We start from the raw sequence: 16416 nt of genomic DNA, 5'->3' as shown, positions 1-16416 counted from the left end.
ACCTTCTGTGCCTGAGCCTGAATCTCAGACAAAGTTCCAAGCTTACGACTCATCTCAACAATTATATGAGTTTGTGCGTTCACAGCATGATGCATTCCATCCCTGAGCGCCGGGATTGAGCCAATATTCCTCAAAAGCTTGTTAATTTTCCGGTAAGCCAGGTAACCGCTCAGGCCAAACAACAGGAATCCCGACACCAAAACCACAAATATCCAGACATCTTCAGAATCCTCTACAGACAGTTGAGAGGCAGATCAGGTTCCACTGTGGTTATATTTTGGGAGCAGGTTCTCCTTCAGTAAAGTCATACTTGCGTTTTAACCAGCGGTCCATGTTTGGCTCCGGGTGTTAAATGGCAATCACTGGTTTGCTAGCAAGAGAGGAAGATTGTCTTTTAATATGAGAAAAGAAGAAGAGTGCAGCGCGCGAAGGTTGTAACGGAAGGGTTTTTTTTACACCTACATTCATGTTCGCTGTATGCGGGAATTTCCCACATTATAAAAACCAAATTTGCGAGAATCGTTTAAATAATGCGCAATACTTGCAACCCCCCTGTGAATTTCAGGCCCTGTCGGTGCATTGAATCTTCGACTCTGTCCGATCCCACATGATGTCCTTGGGCCTTCAATGTGCCTTTTACCAAACGAAAGCCAGCATGGGGCATTCTGTCTTTGATTTCAGTAACAAGTGCATCAAGTTCAGCATCTGTACATGTACTGTAGAAATCCTGCACTGACAAATTGTTTTCTGCCATCGTCCTAAAAGGTGTAGCACGTGACACTCCCCATAATTTGGCAACAGAGTTCACAGGTCATCCAGTTCCCAGCAGATGAATCAGATGTCCAGTGGAGATTGTGATCTTAGGATGTCCACCTGTTGTTTGTCTTTCAATCCCAACAGTTAATGGAGGTTCTTGGCTGTTTCTGTGATATTGAATGGGATTGTGTAAATCAGTCAACCTCTCTGAGAAATCTTGTGACAGTTGTATGTGTTGAGCCAGAGCATCAATGAAAACCATTTGCTGATTACAAAAAAAATCCAAATAGTCTATGTTCAGAGGCATGTGTTGTAGTGCATGTGTGGCACGCAGATGCAGTCTCTCCAGGATGTGCTGTTTCAATAGGTCCTATGAAAAAAAGGACAAATTTTATTAAAATATGGATAGGATATATAATCTAAAAATGATAGATGGAGCTTGTTTTGCACATGTCAGTGTGAGTTAAGAAGAAATGTAATAGATTAATAATTTGCAGTGCTGCTTATAGTAAGTAACTTTCAATCATTAATGTTGGTCCTTTAAAAGTGAAAGATGAAAAACAGGACAATATAAGGATCAGAATTTTACTTCCACAAATACTCTATTTTGTACATGGGTACATAACGATTTAGTGTCATTTCTGAAATCTGAATGCTTAATTTCATAAGAATTTGTTTTTTTTTGACATGACCAGATTTATTTACGTCAATAGTAATGTTCCTTTAAATAAGTAAATTCAGTTAGCTAAATCATGACATCACACTATCAAATTTAATAATTATTTATAACATTTTGATATAGTTTTATAATGCATAACTACATACCCTTGTATATTGTTGGTTTCTCTCCATTGTCCAAAATGTGTTAGCAAGTCCTTCAAAAGACAAAACATTGGAGAAGAAAAGATTGTTAAAAAGTCAGGTATTTTGGTTAAATGTAAATAACATTTCAATAGATTAATCAATAGAATGACACAAATGAACACACTGTCCATCTAAAGTTGTAAAATCAACATCTAGGTGTAAGTAACAAAGGTACTTTGATCCAGTCATTGAAAAAGTACAGTAATAATATAATAATAACATAATTATTACATAAACACAAGCTTGTGGAGACAGTGTTATTAATTGCAATTGTTTATTTGGGTCAAGATTAGGTTAAATTAAACTTTCATAAACTGGTCATCTGACATTAATGCCTGTGCCACATTCCCCACATTTTGCTGTTCACAGACACAACAAAGAAATGCCAACTTATTTAGACTAATCCAAAAAAAAAACTTCATCAATTTTGTGAGCTAAATACATCTCCTCACATGTAAACTGTCCTACTGTTATTGTGCACACACATAACCTGGCGCTTCCCTGTCCGGTGTATTCTGGGAGTTCTGGTCGGACTTGTTCAGTGAATTGTCCTTGCCTAAATATGACATATATATATATATAAGTATAGAGCTCCGGGAGTTGACGTCACTTCTCCCGGCATGCAACAGTTCAAATCGAAACGGCGCCATCTTGGCAGGCAGAAGCCGGCAGCTGGACTATTTGTTATTGTCAGAAAACTCAATCAAACGGGAAATATGGTAGATTCCTGTTGTGCCCCAGGATGCCGAACACACGCGGACGACATAAGGAATGAGCCATCTACAGGATTCCCCAAGATCCGGAGCGCCGCAAACGTTGGATCATTGTAATAAAACGCGCTAGTGACCGGGCTGAAATGAAGCTGTGGGATCCCGAGAGTAAAGGTTTTCGCTTATGCAGCGACCGCTTCATATCAGGTACTTAAACCAACGTTTCCTCAACTGTGTGTGGTATTTATTTTAAATGCTTTTATTACGATTCTTAGTGGGCTTCCTAAACTTATTTTGGCGTGGCTTTTTCTGTCTTATTACTCACAGCAACAAGTAAACATCACGTAAAACGTTGCCTCGTGAGTTCTGCGTGCTGCCGTTTACGTGTTTTATGATCACAGCAATTAACCGACTAAGCTGTATTTAATTTTTAAGCAATGGTTGATCAATTGTCAGATCACACATAAAAAGCACTTTGGATTGCTATTATCTGTCTCGCCGAGACAGATCTCAGACAGATCCTGAGACGCTCCTGCCTGACATATTTATTTTATTCATGGAAAACAATCAGACTAGTGATTTCTCTTGGTGTTCAGTTTATACATTCAAACAGCACAGCGCTCTATTTAAACTACTTACATGTAAATCTGTTATTTGTCCATCCATCCATCCATTTTCATCCACTTATCCGGAGTCGGGTTGCGGGGGCAGTAGCATCGAGAGGCCAGGACTTCCCTCTCCCCAGCCGCCTGAGCCAACTCCTCCGGGTAAATCCCAAGGGGTTCCCCGGCCAGGTCTGGTAAGAAGTCCGCTCCGACAGCTTCTGGCGTTTTTAAAAAGTATCCCAGGGGCACGGTAAGGGTCGGAAATGTTCAGTCTATTTAATTTCTGACTATATAAAACGATTTCTTCGGTTTTTAAGTGTGAAGTAAACTCCGACGAAGTAAAATCCAAGCCGATCCCGTTCACGTTCATGTTTACATCCGTGTTTGTTTAGATTCTTTTACCTGCCAATATGGCGTCTACTAACTGAGAGTCACGTAGGGTCCGGAGCTCTATATATATACAGTTGTGGTCAGAGGTTTACATGCACTTGTAAAAAATATAATATAATGGCTCTACTGAGTGTCCCGTTATTTCTAAAACTCTGATTTTTCTCTGATAGAGTGATTGGAACAGATACTTCTTTGTCACAAAAAAACATTCATGAAGTTCGGTTCTTTAATGTCTTTATTATGGGTTAACAGAGAAAAGTGATCACATTTGCTGGGTCACAAATATACATACAGCAACATGAACTAGCAATTTAGGTGACTTAGAAACGTGTCAGTGAACTGAGCTTCATAGCATGGCCTCTTAACTTCTTGTGAGTGATTATGAGTGACTACAGCTGGTGACTTCTCTTAGGCCAGGTAAATAGGGCTCATTGGATGCAAACGCCCACAAACGCTACAATGGGAAAGTCAAAGGAGCTCTGCATGGATCTGAAAAAGCGAATTATTGACTTGAACAAGTCAGGAAAGTCACTTGGGGTCATTTCAAAGCAGCTGCAGGTCCCAAGAGCAACAGTGCAAACAATTGTTTGTAAGTATAAGGTGCATGGCACTGTTTCATCACTGCCAAGATCAGGAAGAAAACGCAAGCTATCACCTGCTGCTGAGAGAAAATTGGTCAGGAGGGTAAAGAGTGAACCAAGAATCACCAAAAAGCAGATCTGCCAAGAATTAGAAGCTGCTGGAACACAGGTGTCATTGTCCACAGTCAAACGTGTTTTGCATCTCCATGGACTGAGAGGCTGCCGTGCAAGAAGGAAGCCCTTGCTCCAAAAGCGGCACCTTAAGGCTCGACTGAAGTTTGCTGCTGATCACATGGACAAAGATTAGACCTTCTGGAGGAAAGTTCTGTGGTCAGACGAAACGAAAATCGAGCTTTTTGGCCACAATGCCCAGCAATATGTTTGGAGGAGAAAAGGTGAGGCCTTTAACCCCAAGAACACCATGCCTACAGTCAAGCATGGTGGTGGGAATATTATGCTGTGGGGCTGTTTTGCTGGCAATGGAACTGGTGCTTTACAGAGAGTAAATGGGATAATGAAGAAGGAGGATTACCTTCACATTCTTCAACCTAACCTAAAATCATCAGCACGAAGGTTGGGTCTTGGGCGCAGTTGGGTGTTCCAACAGGACAATGACCCCACACACACATCCAAAGTGGTAAAGGAATGGCTAAATCAGGCTAGAATAAGGGTTTCAGAATGGCCTTCCCAATGTCCTGACTTAAACCCCATTGAAAACATGTGGACAGTGCTGAAGAAACAAGTCCATGTCAGAAAGCCATCAAATTTAACTGAACTTCACCAATTCTGTCAAGAGGAGTGGTCAAAGATTCAACCAGAAGCTTGCCAGAAGCTTGTGGATGGCTACCAAAAGCGCCTAATTGAAGTGAAAATGGCTAAGGGACATGTAACCAAATATTAGCACTGCTGTATGTATATTTGTGACCCAGCAAATGTGATCACTTTTCTCTGTTAACCCATAATAAAGACATTAAAGAACCGAACTTCATGAATGTTTTTTGTGACAAAGAAGTATCTGTTCCAATCACTCTATCAGAGAAAAATCAGAGTTTTAGAAATAACGGGACACTCAGTAGAGCCATTATATTATATTTTTTACAAGTGCATGTAAACTTCTGACCACAACTGTATATATATATATATATTTATATATATATATATATATATATATATATGTGTGTGTGTGTGTGTGTGTGTGTGTGTGTGTGTGTGTGTGTCTAAAGAAACGATTTTAGATTATTAAAAGGTAAATTTCGGTCTATCTTTTATAACTACAGAATCCTAAGATACTCTATTTTCCCACAGAAAAACATTTTGCCTCTTAAGTACAAGTTACTAAATCCAAAGGAGATTTAGATTTCCCAGCTTCCACCCAGCTTTTGAACGCACCATGCACACACAAATCAGTCAAGTGAGAAAAGTCTCAAAAGAATTTTTATAAGTGTAAACTGATCTGTGTGTAATGTAGTTTTGTCTGTGTGTGTGTGTGTGTGTGTGTGTGTGTGTGTGTGTGTGTGTGTGTGTGTGTGTGTGTTCAATGATTTGTATGTGTGGGAGCTGAAGTTACACACGAAAATGTAAACACAAGTTACAAATCAAGAGTTACACACACACATCTTTAGTTACGCACACGCAAATCTAGACACACACACACAAGTTTTTTGAGACTTTTTTCTAAATAAGGTACAGAAGAAGCTTTTTACCGTAGCTTTAGTTGTTCTCTTGAGATTCCTGAATAAAGAGAAGACAGGCTGTCCCACGTTGAGAGACTATTGTGTATCATGCTCTGTTCAGAGACAACCACCAGAGGGCAGTAAAACGTTTATTAACATTCACAACATGTCGCATTAACTTTGAATCAATTATTCAAAATGATAATTATCTACTTTTACAAACATAGTTTAAGTCACAACTCAAACCAAGGAAGACACCACTGTCAGATATTTGACTATTCTGCAATAAATACGTAATATTTTAGTTAGAATAAAATTACAGAAACGAACCAACTGCTGAATAATTAGAAAGTTGGTCCGTAGCGCTGTTGTATTATTGCTGAGTGACCATGACCAGGCTACGATGTTTAGTAGTAATATGTGTCACATTTGACTTCCACACCCTCTCGCGCCAGTCCCTTTAGATCTCGCGCGCCGTTCCCAAGGGGTTTTCGCACGCTCCACAATCGACCAATCAGAAGACCCAATTCCACGGCGGCGTCTCGTTGCTACGCAGCTGTGCTGACTGCCCAGTCGCTCCGGCAGCTAGGGTAAGTTCTGTTAACGGGCTGTTAGACTGAAAAGAGTACATTAAAGATGACACGTTTGGATTTTGGTGTCTGTTTGTTCTTACGTGGCCCTGAACAGTCAGCGGAAGTTACAGCTGTGCACACACAGCTGTAATTAAGCTAGAGACCGAGTAGCGGTGCTGGGCTCACGGTGGGAACCGAGCCGCGGACGGACACGCCCGTGGCCGTGTGTCGGGCCAATCCCATGCTAGCTAGATTTGCATCTGACCAATGACCGCAGCTATGCTAACGCCCCGGACTGCTGCTGCCGGTTTCAGTTGAAGCGATGTGCGCGGAGCTCAGTCTCTCTGGTGGGTCGAGAAGGCTCCAGCACTGCTTTCTGTTCGCTGCTTTTGTTTTTGCACAACGCTGGATTTGGATTTAATGTTCAGCATGACATTTGAGGAACTAAACGGGGATTACTCTCAGGAAAGGTAAAGACTATGTTTGACCACTTTATATGTGCAGCAACGTCTGGTGCAGAACTTTCTTTGATGTTTGTTACTGTTTTACACCTGCTTATCTAGCAGCCCTGCCTCAAGCGTCAGGTCAACGAGTTCACGGCGTTAGCTCGAGCTCGACAGCGGTAGTTTTGCTGCTTTAAGGTCCGGTTCAAGCAAACTACAGGGACGGAGCTAGCCACAACAGCTGTGGTAGCGTCGGTTACATGCCTGGTGTTAGCAAACCGGCTAACTAACCAGCGCGAGCACAGAGAATCCTCCCCGAGTTCTCATGTGTGTGTGTGTGTGTGTGTGTGTGTGTGTGTGTGTGTGTGTGTGTGTGTGTGTGTGTGTGTGTGTGCGCGCGTCTGCGTGTGTGTGCGTGTGTGTGTGTGTTGCAGGATGGACACAGTGGCTAAAGCCTTGGAGGAAGTCCTGACCTCTGCGCTGCCACAAGGCTGCATCACGGTCGGTGTCTACGAGGCAGCAAAGTCTCTCAATGTGTAAGTTACCCTGTAATAACAAACAGTTATACAGTAACAACAAAATTATACTGTAATAACAATAAATTATACTGTCATAACTATATATATTATAGGCTGAAGTTGACCAGCCCAGTTTATTGTTGAGGTGAACACCCAGGTACTTGTACAAATCCACTATCCCAATGTCTTTTCCCTGCATGTTCACCATTGTTTTAGAGGGTGACTTCCTCCTAAAGTTTATGACCATCACCTTTGTCTTGCTGGCATTGACCTGAAGAGTGTTGGTCTCACACCATATTCCTGATCGTTCCTATCTGATCTGCATCCGATGATGGCCGAATCATCAGAGAACCTTTGCAGGTGGCACTGGTCTGAGTTAGAATGGAAGTCGGAGGTGTAGGCTGAACATGAAGGGTTAGAGAACTGCTCCCTGCAGCGCCCCTGTGCTGCAGATTACCACCTCCGACACACAGCGATGGAGTCTCGCCTACTGCGGTCTGTTGGTTAGACAGTCCATGATCCATTTGGTCAGCTGTTTGCCCACACTGGCTCCCTCCAGCTTCCCTCTCAGTAGTGCAGGCTGGACGGTGGAAAAGTCAAATAAACTTGACCTTCATAGTACTGCCTGCCTGCTCCAGGTGAGAGGGATCAGTGCAACAGGTAGATAATAGCATCATCCACCCCGACTCCAGGCCAGTAGGCAAACTGCAGGGGGTCCGGCACTGAGCTCACCAGTGAGCGAAGGTGGTGCAGGAGGAGACTTTGGAGAGTCTTCGCCGGTGAAACCTGACCTACGTTAGCGTAACACTTCTAAATGTTTGTTCATCTCGCAGGAACCCACATCAGACTGACTGGTATTGTGTCCTTCACAGAGACTCCGATAACGTGGTTCTGTGCATCCTGGCTACGGATGAGGATGATGTAAAAGATGTGGCCCTGCAGATCCACTTTACCCTCATACAGGCATTCTGCTGTGAGAACGACATCAACATCCTGCGAGTCAACAGCACCAGGCGCCTGGCTGAAATCCTGGGAGGAGGAGGAGGAGGAGGGAAGCTGAGCGGAGCTGAACCTCTAGACCTGCACTGTGTTCTCGTCACCGTAAGCGCTGTTGGCTTTTGTCCTTTTGGCATGTGGGGCTTTTCACTCATGATCGTCAGGCACACGAGTGAAACTCTTAGTCAGAGAAGAACTTGTTCATACTGGTTCCTACTTTTGCTCAGGACTCCGCCTCCTCCTCGTGACTTGAGAAGAATTTCTGAAAAAGTTTATCATCGAAACAGAAACTAGCAGAAGTGCAGCGTAAACAGGGTCTGGCAGTAAAACTGGCTCCGTCTCTTCTAGAGGTGCGAGGCTTCACTTGTCTCCCGATTCGATTCGATTATTGGGTCAACGATTCGATATCCTGATGCATCACGATTATTTCATAGTGATTTGTTTTCATCGATAAGTAGAAGATGTCAGATAATTGCTTCTTATTTATTTACTTTTTTTATCTAAAACGTAATTGACACAACCTGCCCTCCCTCAAAATCTCTCCATCCACAACAGGTTAGGACAAAACATGTAAACATTTAAGATTTAACAAAGTAAAACAATCTGTTTCCTGGTTCAACACCACGCCTCAGGCTGAGAAAAACGCGCTTTCAAAAACTCACAACATCTAAAAAAGTACTGAAAACCTACAGGACACATAATGTAATAATAAAATCCATAATGGGTTCATATATGAGTGTTTAATGTCTCTGAGAAGCTCTAGAGTCAGATATTTATGCCGCTGCTGAAGGGTGTCAGAAATAACACCAAATGAAATGTTTGACTTAGTTTATTTTATTTGAACCCGGTGGTTCGTTTCTGAAATGTTGGAGAATGAATCAAGTTCTGTTTGATGCAGAAAATAATAAAACATAAAACAAATTCTACACTCCAATAATATTTAAGATGTGTGTTTTATTCTTTCTGATAATAACACCAGCAGAAGGCTGTGGGCTGGATTAGGATTAAATTACCCATCTGATGGATCTCCTTCACTAACCAGCTAACTACAAACCTTTCCACTAACCTGTCCTGTGTGACCCTCACCATGTGACCCTCATGTCCATGCTGTCTCTGGAGGAGCAGATAGGAGACAGACCTCCTGTATCCTAAAATGAACCAAAGCTTCCTCCCAGTTTCTCTTTAAGCTGAATTTAACATCAGTTTATCATCATGACACAAAATAATAAAGTAGAACAAGAACTTCTACCTTCTATTTCTCTCTCCTTTTAACTTCTCCGTGTCCCTAAATAAAAGATGATTATGCTGCAGCCGCCGTCACTGACCCCGCCCCCTCCCCAAGACCGGATCTCCCGACATCACAGCACTCGGTCTGACTGAGCGCTTCCAGGAGAAATAATAAATATAATAACGCGTGTTTGGAGGAGCGTCCTCCGATCCTCTCTCTCTCTGAGCTAGCGGAGCGCGCCGCGTGACAACCCGCTCAATTAACATAATTCACGGCCCAAATCCAACAGAACCGGTCGGACTGATTCGGTTCCGGTTCAGTCTCAGGTGACAACTCTAGCGCTCAGCCCTGCAGCACCACATTAAGGCGGAGGTAAATGTGGAGGACGCTCACTCTGACAGATGTGGACGCTGCGCTGGTGCCGCCGTTAAAAAACCAAACTACATTCCACTATAATGGATGATGGCGTACTCTTCTACGATGCATCCATTATTGGATCCTCAGCTCTAATCTCTTCAGATGTTGAAGTCATGCTTGAAAACCCACTTTTAGGTGCTGTCTTTCCCCCAAACACAGTCGTTGACGCTGGCTCGTTGTTAGATTGGTTTTTAGGTCACAATGTTTTTAAGCTCTTACTTGTGTTGGTCTATTTGTTGTTCTTATCCTCCTTTTGATTCCCAGGATGTTTTTATTAAGTGTTCAGCACTGCTGGGCTGCCGCTGAGGCTGTGGAAGGTGCTATACAAACAAAAATGGATTGAGTTTCCTTTGATAGAGAATGTTCTGTCTCTCTGTTGTTAGAGCCCACATCCTGCATCGTGGAAAGACCCCGCTCTGGGCAAACTCAACCGATTCTGCAGAGAGAGCCGCTGCATGGATCAGTGGATACCCATCATCAACCTGCCTGAGCGATGAACTCCCCAGCAGCTAAAACCTGTCCAGGAAGTGTGATCTGCACAGGAAGTGTGGTCTAACCCAGACGGACACAATTTTATCAAACGGTGCTGCTCTGCTGATGGAGGGGAGAAAAGCAAGAGAAACACCTGCAGGCAGCATGGGATGTATTTGAAGGAGAGGGCTGGAAGTTCCCGTTTGGACTGGGCTGCTGGGAATGGCTGTGCACGAGGATGCCACTGTGTGGTTTGGTAAGTCCAGACCGCTGAGCGGTTGGAGGACCAAGGCCTCGGCCTCGGCAGACATGAGAGCACTTGTTGGAACACGGCCTGCTGCAGTCGTTCTTGTTGAGGTTGCTGTCGTCATCACTTCACATCTCAGTGTTTAGTGTTTCATTCACCAGCTTGCCTTTCACTAATGTTACAATTTAAGTTATTTCTAATTCTATTTAAACTATTTATGTTCATTTTTGTACTTAATGAAGACATGAGCGTGACACACGCGGTTTACGGTCAATAAAATGCTGTTTTGGAACAAACCTCTGAATGGGTTCTATTCGCTTCCTGACCCGAGGCAGCGGGATCACAGGGGTCATGGTGGCCGCCGTGGCCCCGGTGCCGTTTCTGAGCACGACAATAATCCTCAGCGCTCTGTCCCTGGGCGGGCTTCTGCTTGTGTCAGCAGGACCATGTGAGTTCATCCACCCAGGTCCCCTTTCACCTGCTCTGTCACTGTTTCCACTAGTTTGTACTTTTATGGACTTGTGTCAAAAGGTGTGAGGACTGCACACGTGGAAGCATCACCTGCTCTGTGGGGGTTGACTTTGGACCCGGGGGTGCAGGCTTCAGCCCTTTCTGCTGCCGTCACTTCCTGGGTTTGGTTCAGTTTGCATTGGTGTCACGCACCTGTAGCAGCAGGTAGATTTCCAGGAGATGACGACGTCACTCAGCTGATGAAAGGCAGCGTCACGCTGAAGAGGAGAGCTGGAATTTCCCTCTGGGACTAATAAAGTATGTTTGAGCTGAAGATCCCTGCAGCGGTCATGTGATGCAGGCCGGTTCCGACTGGGTTGTGAAACCCTGGGTCTAAAAAAGTTGAACAATAATAAAGATCAGCTTTTTTCTCCTTTTGTCGACAAAAACCCAAATAAAACGTTATTTATTTAGTGCAGTAGTTTACATCGCAGGTAAGTGAATGACCTGGACATGGAAAGCGCTTTCAGTCATCCACTCACACGCTGATGGTGATGAGCTACATCGTAGCCACAGCTGCCCTGGGGCACACCAATGGAGGCGAGGCTGCCGTACACAGGCGCCACCATTTCCTCCCGCCAGGAACGGACCGGGACAATGATCCAGGCCGGGAATTTGAAACCATCCCAGGCAACCACGCAATTAATGCAAACCCTAAAAGTCAGCCAAGCTGGGCGCCTGCTCGTGTAAATGTGCAAGACAACAAAATGAAAGTTTCACACGTACCCCGTTTCTCCCCCACAATACAAATACTTGTGTTCTGCTGCCAGTAGCTGTGTAGCATAAAGTTAAATTCTATTTAATTCTGGTAAATGTGTCCCTACACATGTATCAGTGTAGTAGACCAGACGCCATCATCCACCTGAACTAGTCACTAACACGGGTCGGCAACCCGTGGCTCTTTCCACACTCTACTACTTTCTTCTACAATCTGCTCTTTAACTGTATTATTTCCTGCTATTTCAGCTGTTAACTTTATTTTCTCTCTAAGTGTTTTTCTCCCCAGAAGAAGCTACAACGATGTTCTGCTGAGCTGTGGTGGCCTCATGGAGGGGGCCATCGTCTAGCACACTGCTGCTAACCACTTAAACATTCTCCCTCTCCTGATAATAACTTTTTATTCTCTTTGATGTTGGATGTGCTACTACTAGTTTACCCGTTTAATTATAGATCCACTAGGATGAATACAATACAGTTTATCTCTCACCAAATAGAATATTTACTAAGACATCACAATGTAACCATAGACACATTACTTATCTTTGTGTGTGTGTGTGTGTGTGTGTGTGTGTGTGTGTGTGCGTGCGTGCGTGCGTGCGTGTGTGTGTGTGTGTGTGTGTGTGTGTGTGTGTGTGTGTGTGTGTGTGTGTGTTCTCCATCCCCAGTGAGTCGTGGAGGATGGCTGCTTATACTGAGCCAGGATTCTCTGGAGGTTTCTTCCTGTTAAAAGGGAGTTTTCCTCTCCACTGTCGCTGCATGCTTGCTTAGTATGAGGATTGCTGTAAAGACTCTGACACTAGTCAGATGCAACCTGCTGGGTTCCTCATACAGGAAACTTTATGCTGATTGGCTTAACGACCTGACCTGTACTGTAATGTCTATTATGAGACGACTCTTGTCGTGATTTGGCGCTTTATAAATAAACTTGAATTGAATTGATGAGGCTTGCTCTGCTTGTAAACTAATGAATGAGTATTTTATTTTACTGCATTCATTTTTACCTGTAGGCCGGTTCTAAATCTAAAGATCGTCATCTTTACATTTACAACTGGCACACGGTTCATTTAGCAACACCTAATAAATATTTATGTATTGATTACAGGAAAGGAGACAAAAGCTGCTGGCTTCCTGCCCAGAAGTGAGCCACTTCTTTCATGTGGAGCTGAGAAGGCTGAGCCCCTTAGGACACTGCTAAACAGATAGCAACTCAACCATGAATGTAAACTCAGACCACGCTCAGGTAGCGGGTCGGTGTGTGTTGAAGAACTTATTGTCTGAACACGCAGAGGTCCAACGTATCTGTATGAATTACATCTAGAATGAACTCTTGGCACTTACTCTTACATTTGAAAACAGTGCACTATAAATGCATGAAGCTAAGTGGCGTTAGCACCTTGCTGTTGCATACTTTGAGCTAAGTTGAGAAGTGAAAGAGAAGCATAAATGGAAGAGTACTGATCTGGGCCCGCTCCAGTACAGCCAGTCAGCCCACACCCTCCTCTTCCTCTCCCAGCACAGCACATTCCTACACACTGACACTGTAACTGCCAGCAGAGGCGTTTACAGTGGGGCACAGGAACCATTTAGCCCCTCCCATTCCCACGTCGCTAAGCAACAACCAACCTGGATCAGTGCAAAGGCCTGCCGGGGACATGCAGGCTGCAGGTCTCTGTGCAGCAACACAGCGTGCTCCTCGTCTCCTTCCAGGTCATCAGCGTTTTATATTTACACAACAAAAGCACCGGATTCTCCTGCAGACCTGCTGTCAGCGACATCGTCATTTCACCACTACTGTGCTTTGGTGTGTGAGAACTGTCCCATCCACTACAACACACCACCAGCTTTTACAGTCAGATACGTGTGTGTGACCTCCCTATAGTGAGACAGGAGGTTTAACTGGCTGTGCAGTAGCTAGCAGGTGGTTAAAGCAGGTCGGAGAGACCCCAGAGACCTGCATCATCCAGGAACACTTCCAGAAGTAGCTCCTACACCCAGAGAGGAAATCACTTTCTAGAAAGATCCTGTCTTCTGCTGTCTCACAGCCTCAGTGAGGCCCGGGGGCTCTCCACTCCCAGCCTGGATCACTTATATACAACCGGATCATTCCCTCGTCACGGATCCGGAGGTCAGAGAGGTCGGATGACCTCGGGGCACCCAAGTCCGGTGGACTGACCGCAAGCACAGACTTCTCCAGTCTCAGGTAGTCACCAGGCAGCACAGGTTGGACTCAGCTTGCGTCTCAGGAATAACTCTGAAGGAGTCTAACGGTACCAGCTTTGTTCTGCAGGAACTGTTCGCTCATCAGCTTTCAGGTGCAAAAAGATTATGACGACGTGTCAAAGTCTTTGATGGTTGCAGAGTTTTTGCTACAGATAGCCAGTCTGTCGAATCTCTCAGCATGTTTTAGTTTTAAAGTTTAGTTGTTGTGGTTTGGACAGCCAATCAGAGGCTGACTAGTTTGGAGATGTTACCAAGGCAACTCAGAAACACACCCTCTTTGACATGGAGGCTCTGATCTGGGTAAAAGGTTAGCCGCCTCCAGTCCAGTCAGCGCCACCACCTGCAGCGGGTCCGCCTCCAGAGACTCTGCTTCCAGCGGCTCCAAAGACTCCGCCTTCAGTCACCGCTAGCCCTGCCCTCGCCCAACGCAGGGCCCCCGAAGTCCGTCGTCTCCCCCTGTGCCCCAGACGCCGGCCCACCAGACTCCATCTTGACCTGCGTTGGGCATCTGGTGCTGCCCTTTAATGGGGGGGGGGCTACTGTCACAACCTGCCCTGTCTCCCCTCTCTGTTCCATCCTGTGTCTCTTCTGATTTCTCCCACCTTTCTCTCGTCTCCCAATCACGGTAGATCCCAGCTCCTCGTGTATTTAAACCCTCTAAAACGTTCCTGCCTGCCTTCTTCCTCACATTTGGATGCTCGCCCCCGCTTCACTCACCTGCGCACCATGACACTGTGCTTATTCTTTTGACTGTTTTATAGTGGTGTTTGATTTTACATTGGTTTGATTTTTATTACTTTTCTGCTGTTTTAAATGGTTTTAAACTGGCTCTGATTATTAGCATTATTGCAGTAGTTTTTAATCGTATTACTTTTTTCCATATTTAATGTTAAGCACTTTGGTCACCCTCTAGGTCGTGTAAAGGGCTGTATAAATAAACATTCATTCATTCATTCATTCAAACCTGTTGAGACAGAACTGAACCCAGGTCCGGTCCGGTACCGTTATCCGCTCGATGCTGGCCTCTGCTCTCAGCCGCTGTACGGCGCGCTGTGCGTGGCTGATGTTGCTGCAGCTGTGAGCCGCTGACGACATCCTGGGCAGCACCACACTGGAGAAAAGACGGAGTATTTAAGGTCCAGGTGTAAAAAAATCTACTTAATGTTCACACACAATCCTAAAAGCACAAAAACGATGTCTTGGAAACATTTCCAGATGAGTCAAACGGAAACGGTGTGAAACTGTGATTCCCTCTATCCCAAACACAACAGCTGACTTATCCTGACGTTATCCCGGAGGAGAACTCGGCTCCTCCATGTGCTGCTCTGGAAACCGTCCTGCTGTTGATTTAAGCGCTAGCGTCCACTTAGCTCTACTTTCTCCTCCTCTGTAACACCCAAGATGTTCACGTGCACTTATTTATTTATTTAAGTGCACGTGCATCAGTATTAGGGCCTACATGTTGGAGATGTTTCCCTGAGCACACATTACGTGTGTGTGTGTGTGTGTGTGTGTGTGTGTGTGTGTGTGTGTGTGTGTGTGTGTGTGTGTGTGTGTGTGTGTGTGTGTGTGTGTGTGTGTGTGTGTGTGTGTGTGTGTGTGTGTGTGTGTGTGTGTGTGTGTGTGTGTGTGTGTGTGTGTGTGTGTGTGTGTGTGTGCTCTGTCTTCTCGATCCCCAGTGAGTCGTGGAGGATGGCTGCTTATACTGAGCCAGGATTCTCTGGAGGTTTCTTCCTGTTAAAAGGGAGTTTTCCTCTCCACTGTCGCTGCATGCTTGCTTAGTATGAGGATTGCTGTATAGTCACTGACACTAGTCAGTGACTTGATGCAACCTGCTGGGTTCCTTATATAGGAAACATTATTTCTGATTGGCTTAATGAACTGACCTGAATTGGAATGTTTATTATGTGAAGTGCCTTGAGACGACTCTTGTCGTGATTTGGCGCTTTATAAATAAACTTGAATTGAATTGAATTTCTGTGTGGGCAGCTAAAGATGTCAGGATAAAAACTACCTAGCAGATTTATTTATGGGAGCCAAAAGTCTGCCGTGTGGCTCCGCTTCCTGTTAATGATTCCCAGAGTGGATGGGAACAAGCTCGGACAGATCCCAGTCCCTGTGGGAGCCGCAGCTCTGTTCTTCCTGCTCTTACTTTTCTGGTGAACACATTTCCTGTAAACGCCGCGCCGTGGTGGGGCACATGCTCTGACAAACACTTCTCCGTAGAGAACAGGAAGTTCAGCAGATTGTTTCTAAGAAGTTAACTAGAAAGTCCTCGTGAAAATTTGTCTTGGTGTAAATCAGTAAATGATCATGGACTCCGATTTTCTGGAATATTTTTTTTCCCGCTTTGGATTGTTTTTCTACCAGCTGGCCTAGGACGGAGACCTCAAGAATGAGGCGACAGGTCTCATCTCTGGACAGTCCCCAGTGTCTGGTGGGACTCTCCAACCCATCTCACTTCAGTCTGAGTCAGAAATATGAGAGGGCTTTGG

At 44.7% G+C, this 16416-nt stretch overlaps 2 protein-coding genes across 4 annotated transcripts in view; one reads left to right on the top strand and one right to left on the bottom strand.

The window, feature by feature from the left end:
- gng12a (guanine nucleotide binding protein (G protein), gamma 12a) overlaps positions 1 to 16416 on the bottom strand; it is a 67188-nt gene that overhangs the window by 16372 nt on the left and 34400 nt on the right. The window contains exons 4-5 of one of the 2 annotated variants that reach the window (XM_070541832.1): positions 14886 to 15032; positions 10892 to 11314 (exon numbers count right to left, since the gene is read on the bottom strand). In XM_070541832.1, coding sequence (XP_070397933.1) covers positions 11074 to 11314; positions 14886 to 15032 — 388 coding nt within the window. In that variant the 3' untranslated portion in view covers positions 10892 to 11073. Of the gene's footprint in view, positions 1 to 10891; positions 11315 to 14885; positions 15033 to 16416 lie in introns of those variants that run through there. The other variant, XM_070541831.1, reaches the window with a different exon arrangement.
- Positions 6049 to 10759, top strand: gadd45aa (growth arrest and DNA-damage-inducible, alpha, a). 2 transcript variants are annotated; one of them, XM_015940527.3, is made up of 4 exons: positions 6049 to 6169; positions 7029 to 7130; positions 7985 to 8213; positions 10137 to 10759. In XM_015940527.3, the coding sequence occupies exons 2-4, from the start codon at positions 7030 to 7032 to the stop codon at positions 10248 to 10250; spliced, it is 444 nt and encodes a 147-aa protein (XP_015796013.1). In that variant the 5' UTR covers positions 6049 to 6169; position 7029; the 3' UTR covers positions 10251 to 10759. The 2 variants fall into 2 exon arrangements, with proteins under 2 accessions (XP_015796013.1, XP_015796012.1); XM_015940526.3 differs by lacking the exon at positions 6049 to 6169 and adding an exon at positions 6246 to 6621.

Source organism: Nothobranchius furzeri, chromosome 11, assembly GCF_043380555.1.
Source record: "Nothobranchius furzeri strain GRZ-AD chromosome 11, NfurGRZ-RIMD1, whole genome shotgun sequence".
NCBI lineage: Eukaryota > Metazoa > Chordata > Actinopteri > Cyprinodontiformes > Nothobranchiidae > Nothobranchius > Nothobranchius furzeri.
The sequence above is the reverse complement of the archived record's forward strand: the minus strand, read 5'-3'. Positions and strand labels throughout refer to the sequence as shown.

Bases quoted from the DNA above. Each gene is read 5' to 3' on its own strand.
- gadd45aa (XM_015940526.3), top strand. From the start codon at position 6,572: ATGTTCAGCATGACATTTGAGGAACTAAACGGGGATTACTCTCAGGAA. The intron at 6,622-7,028 runs GTAAAGACTATG...TGTGTGTTGCAG, and splicing joins GGGGATTACTCTCAGGAAAG to GATGGACACAGTGGCTAAAG. The intron at 8,214-10,136 runs GTAAGCGCTGTT...CTCTGTTGTTAG, and splicing joins TGCACTGTGTTCTCGTCACC to AGCCCACATCCTGCATCGTG.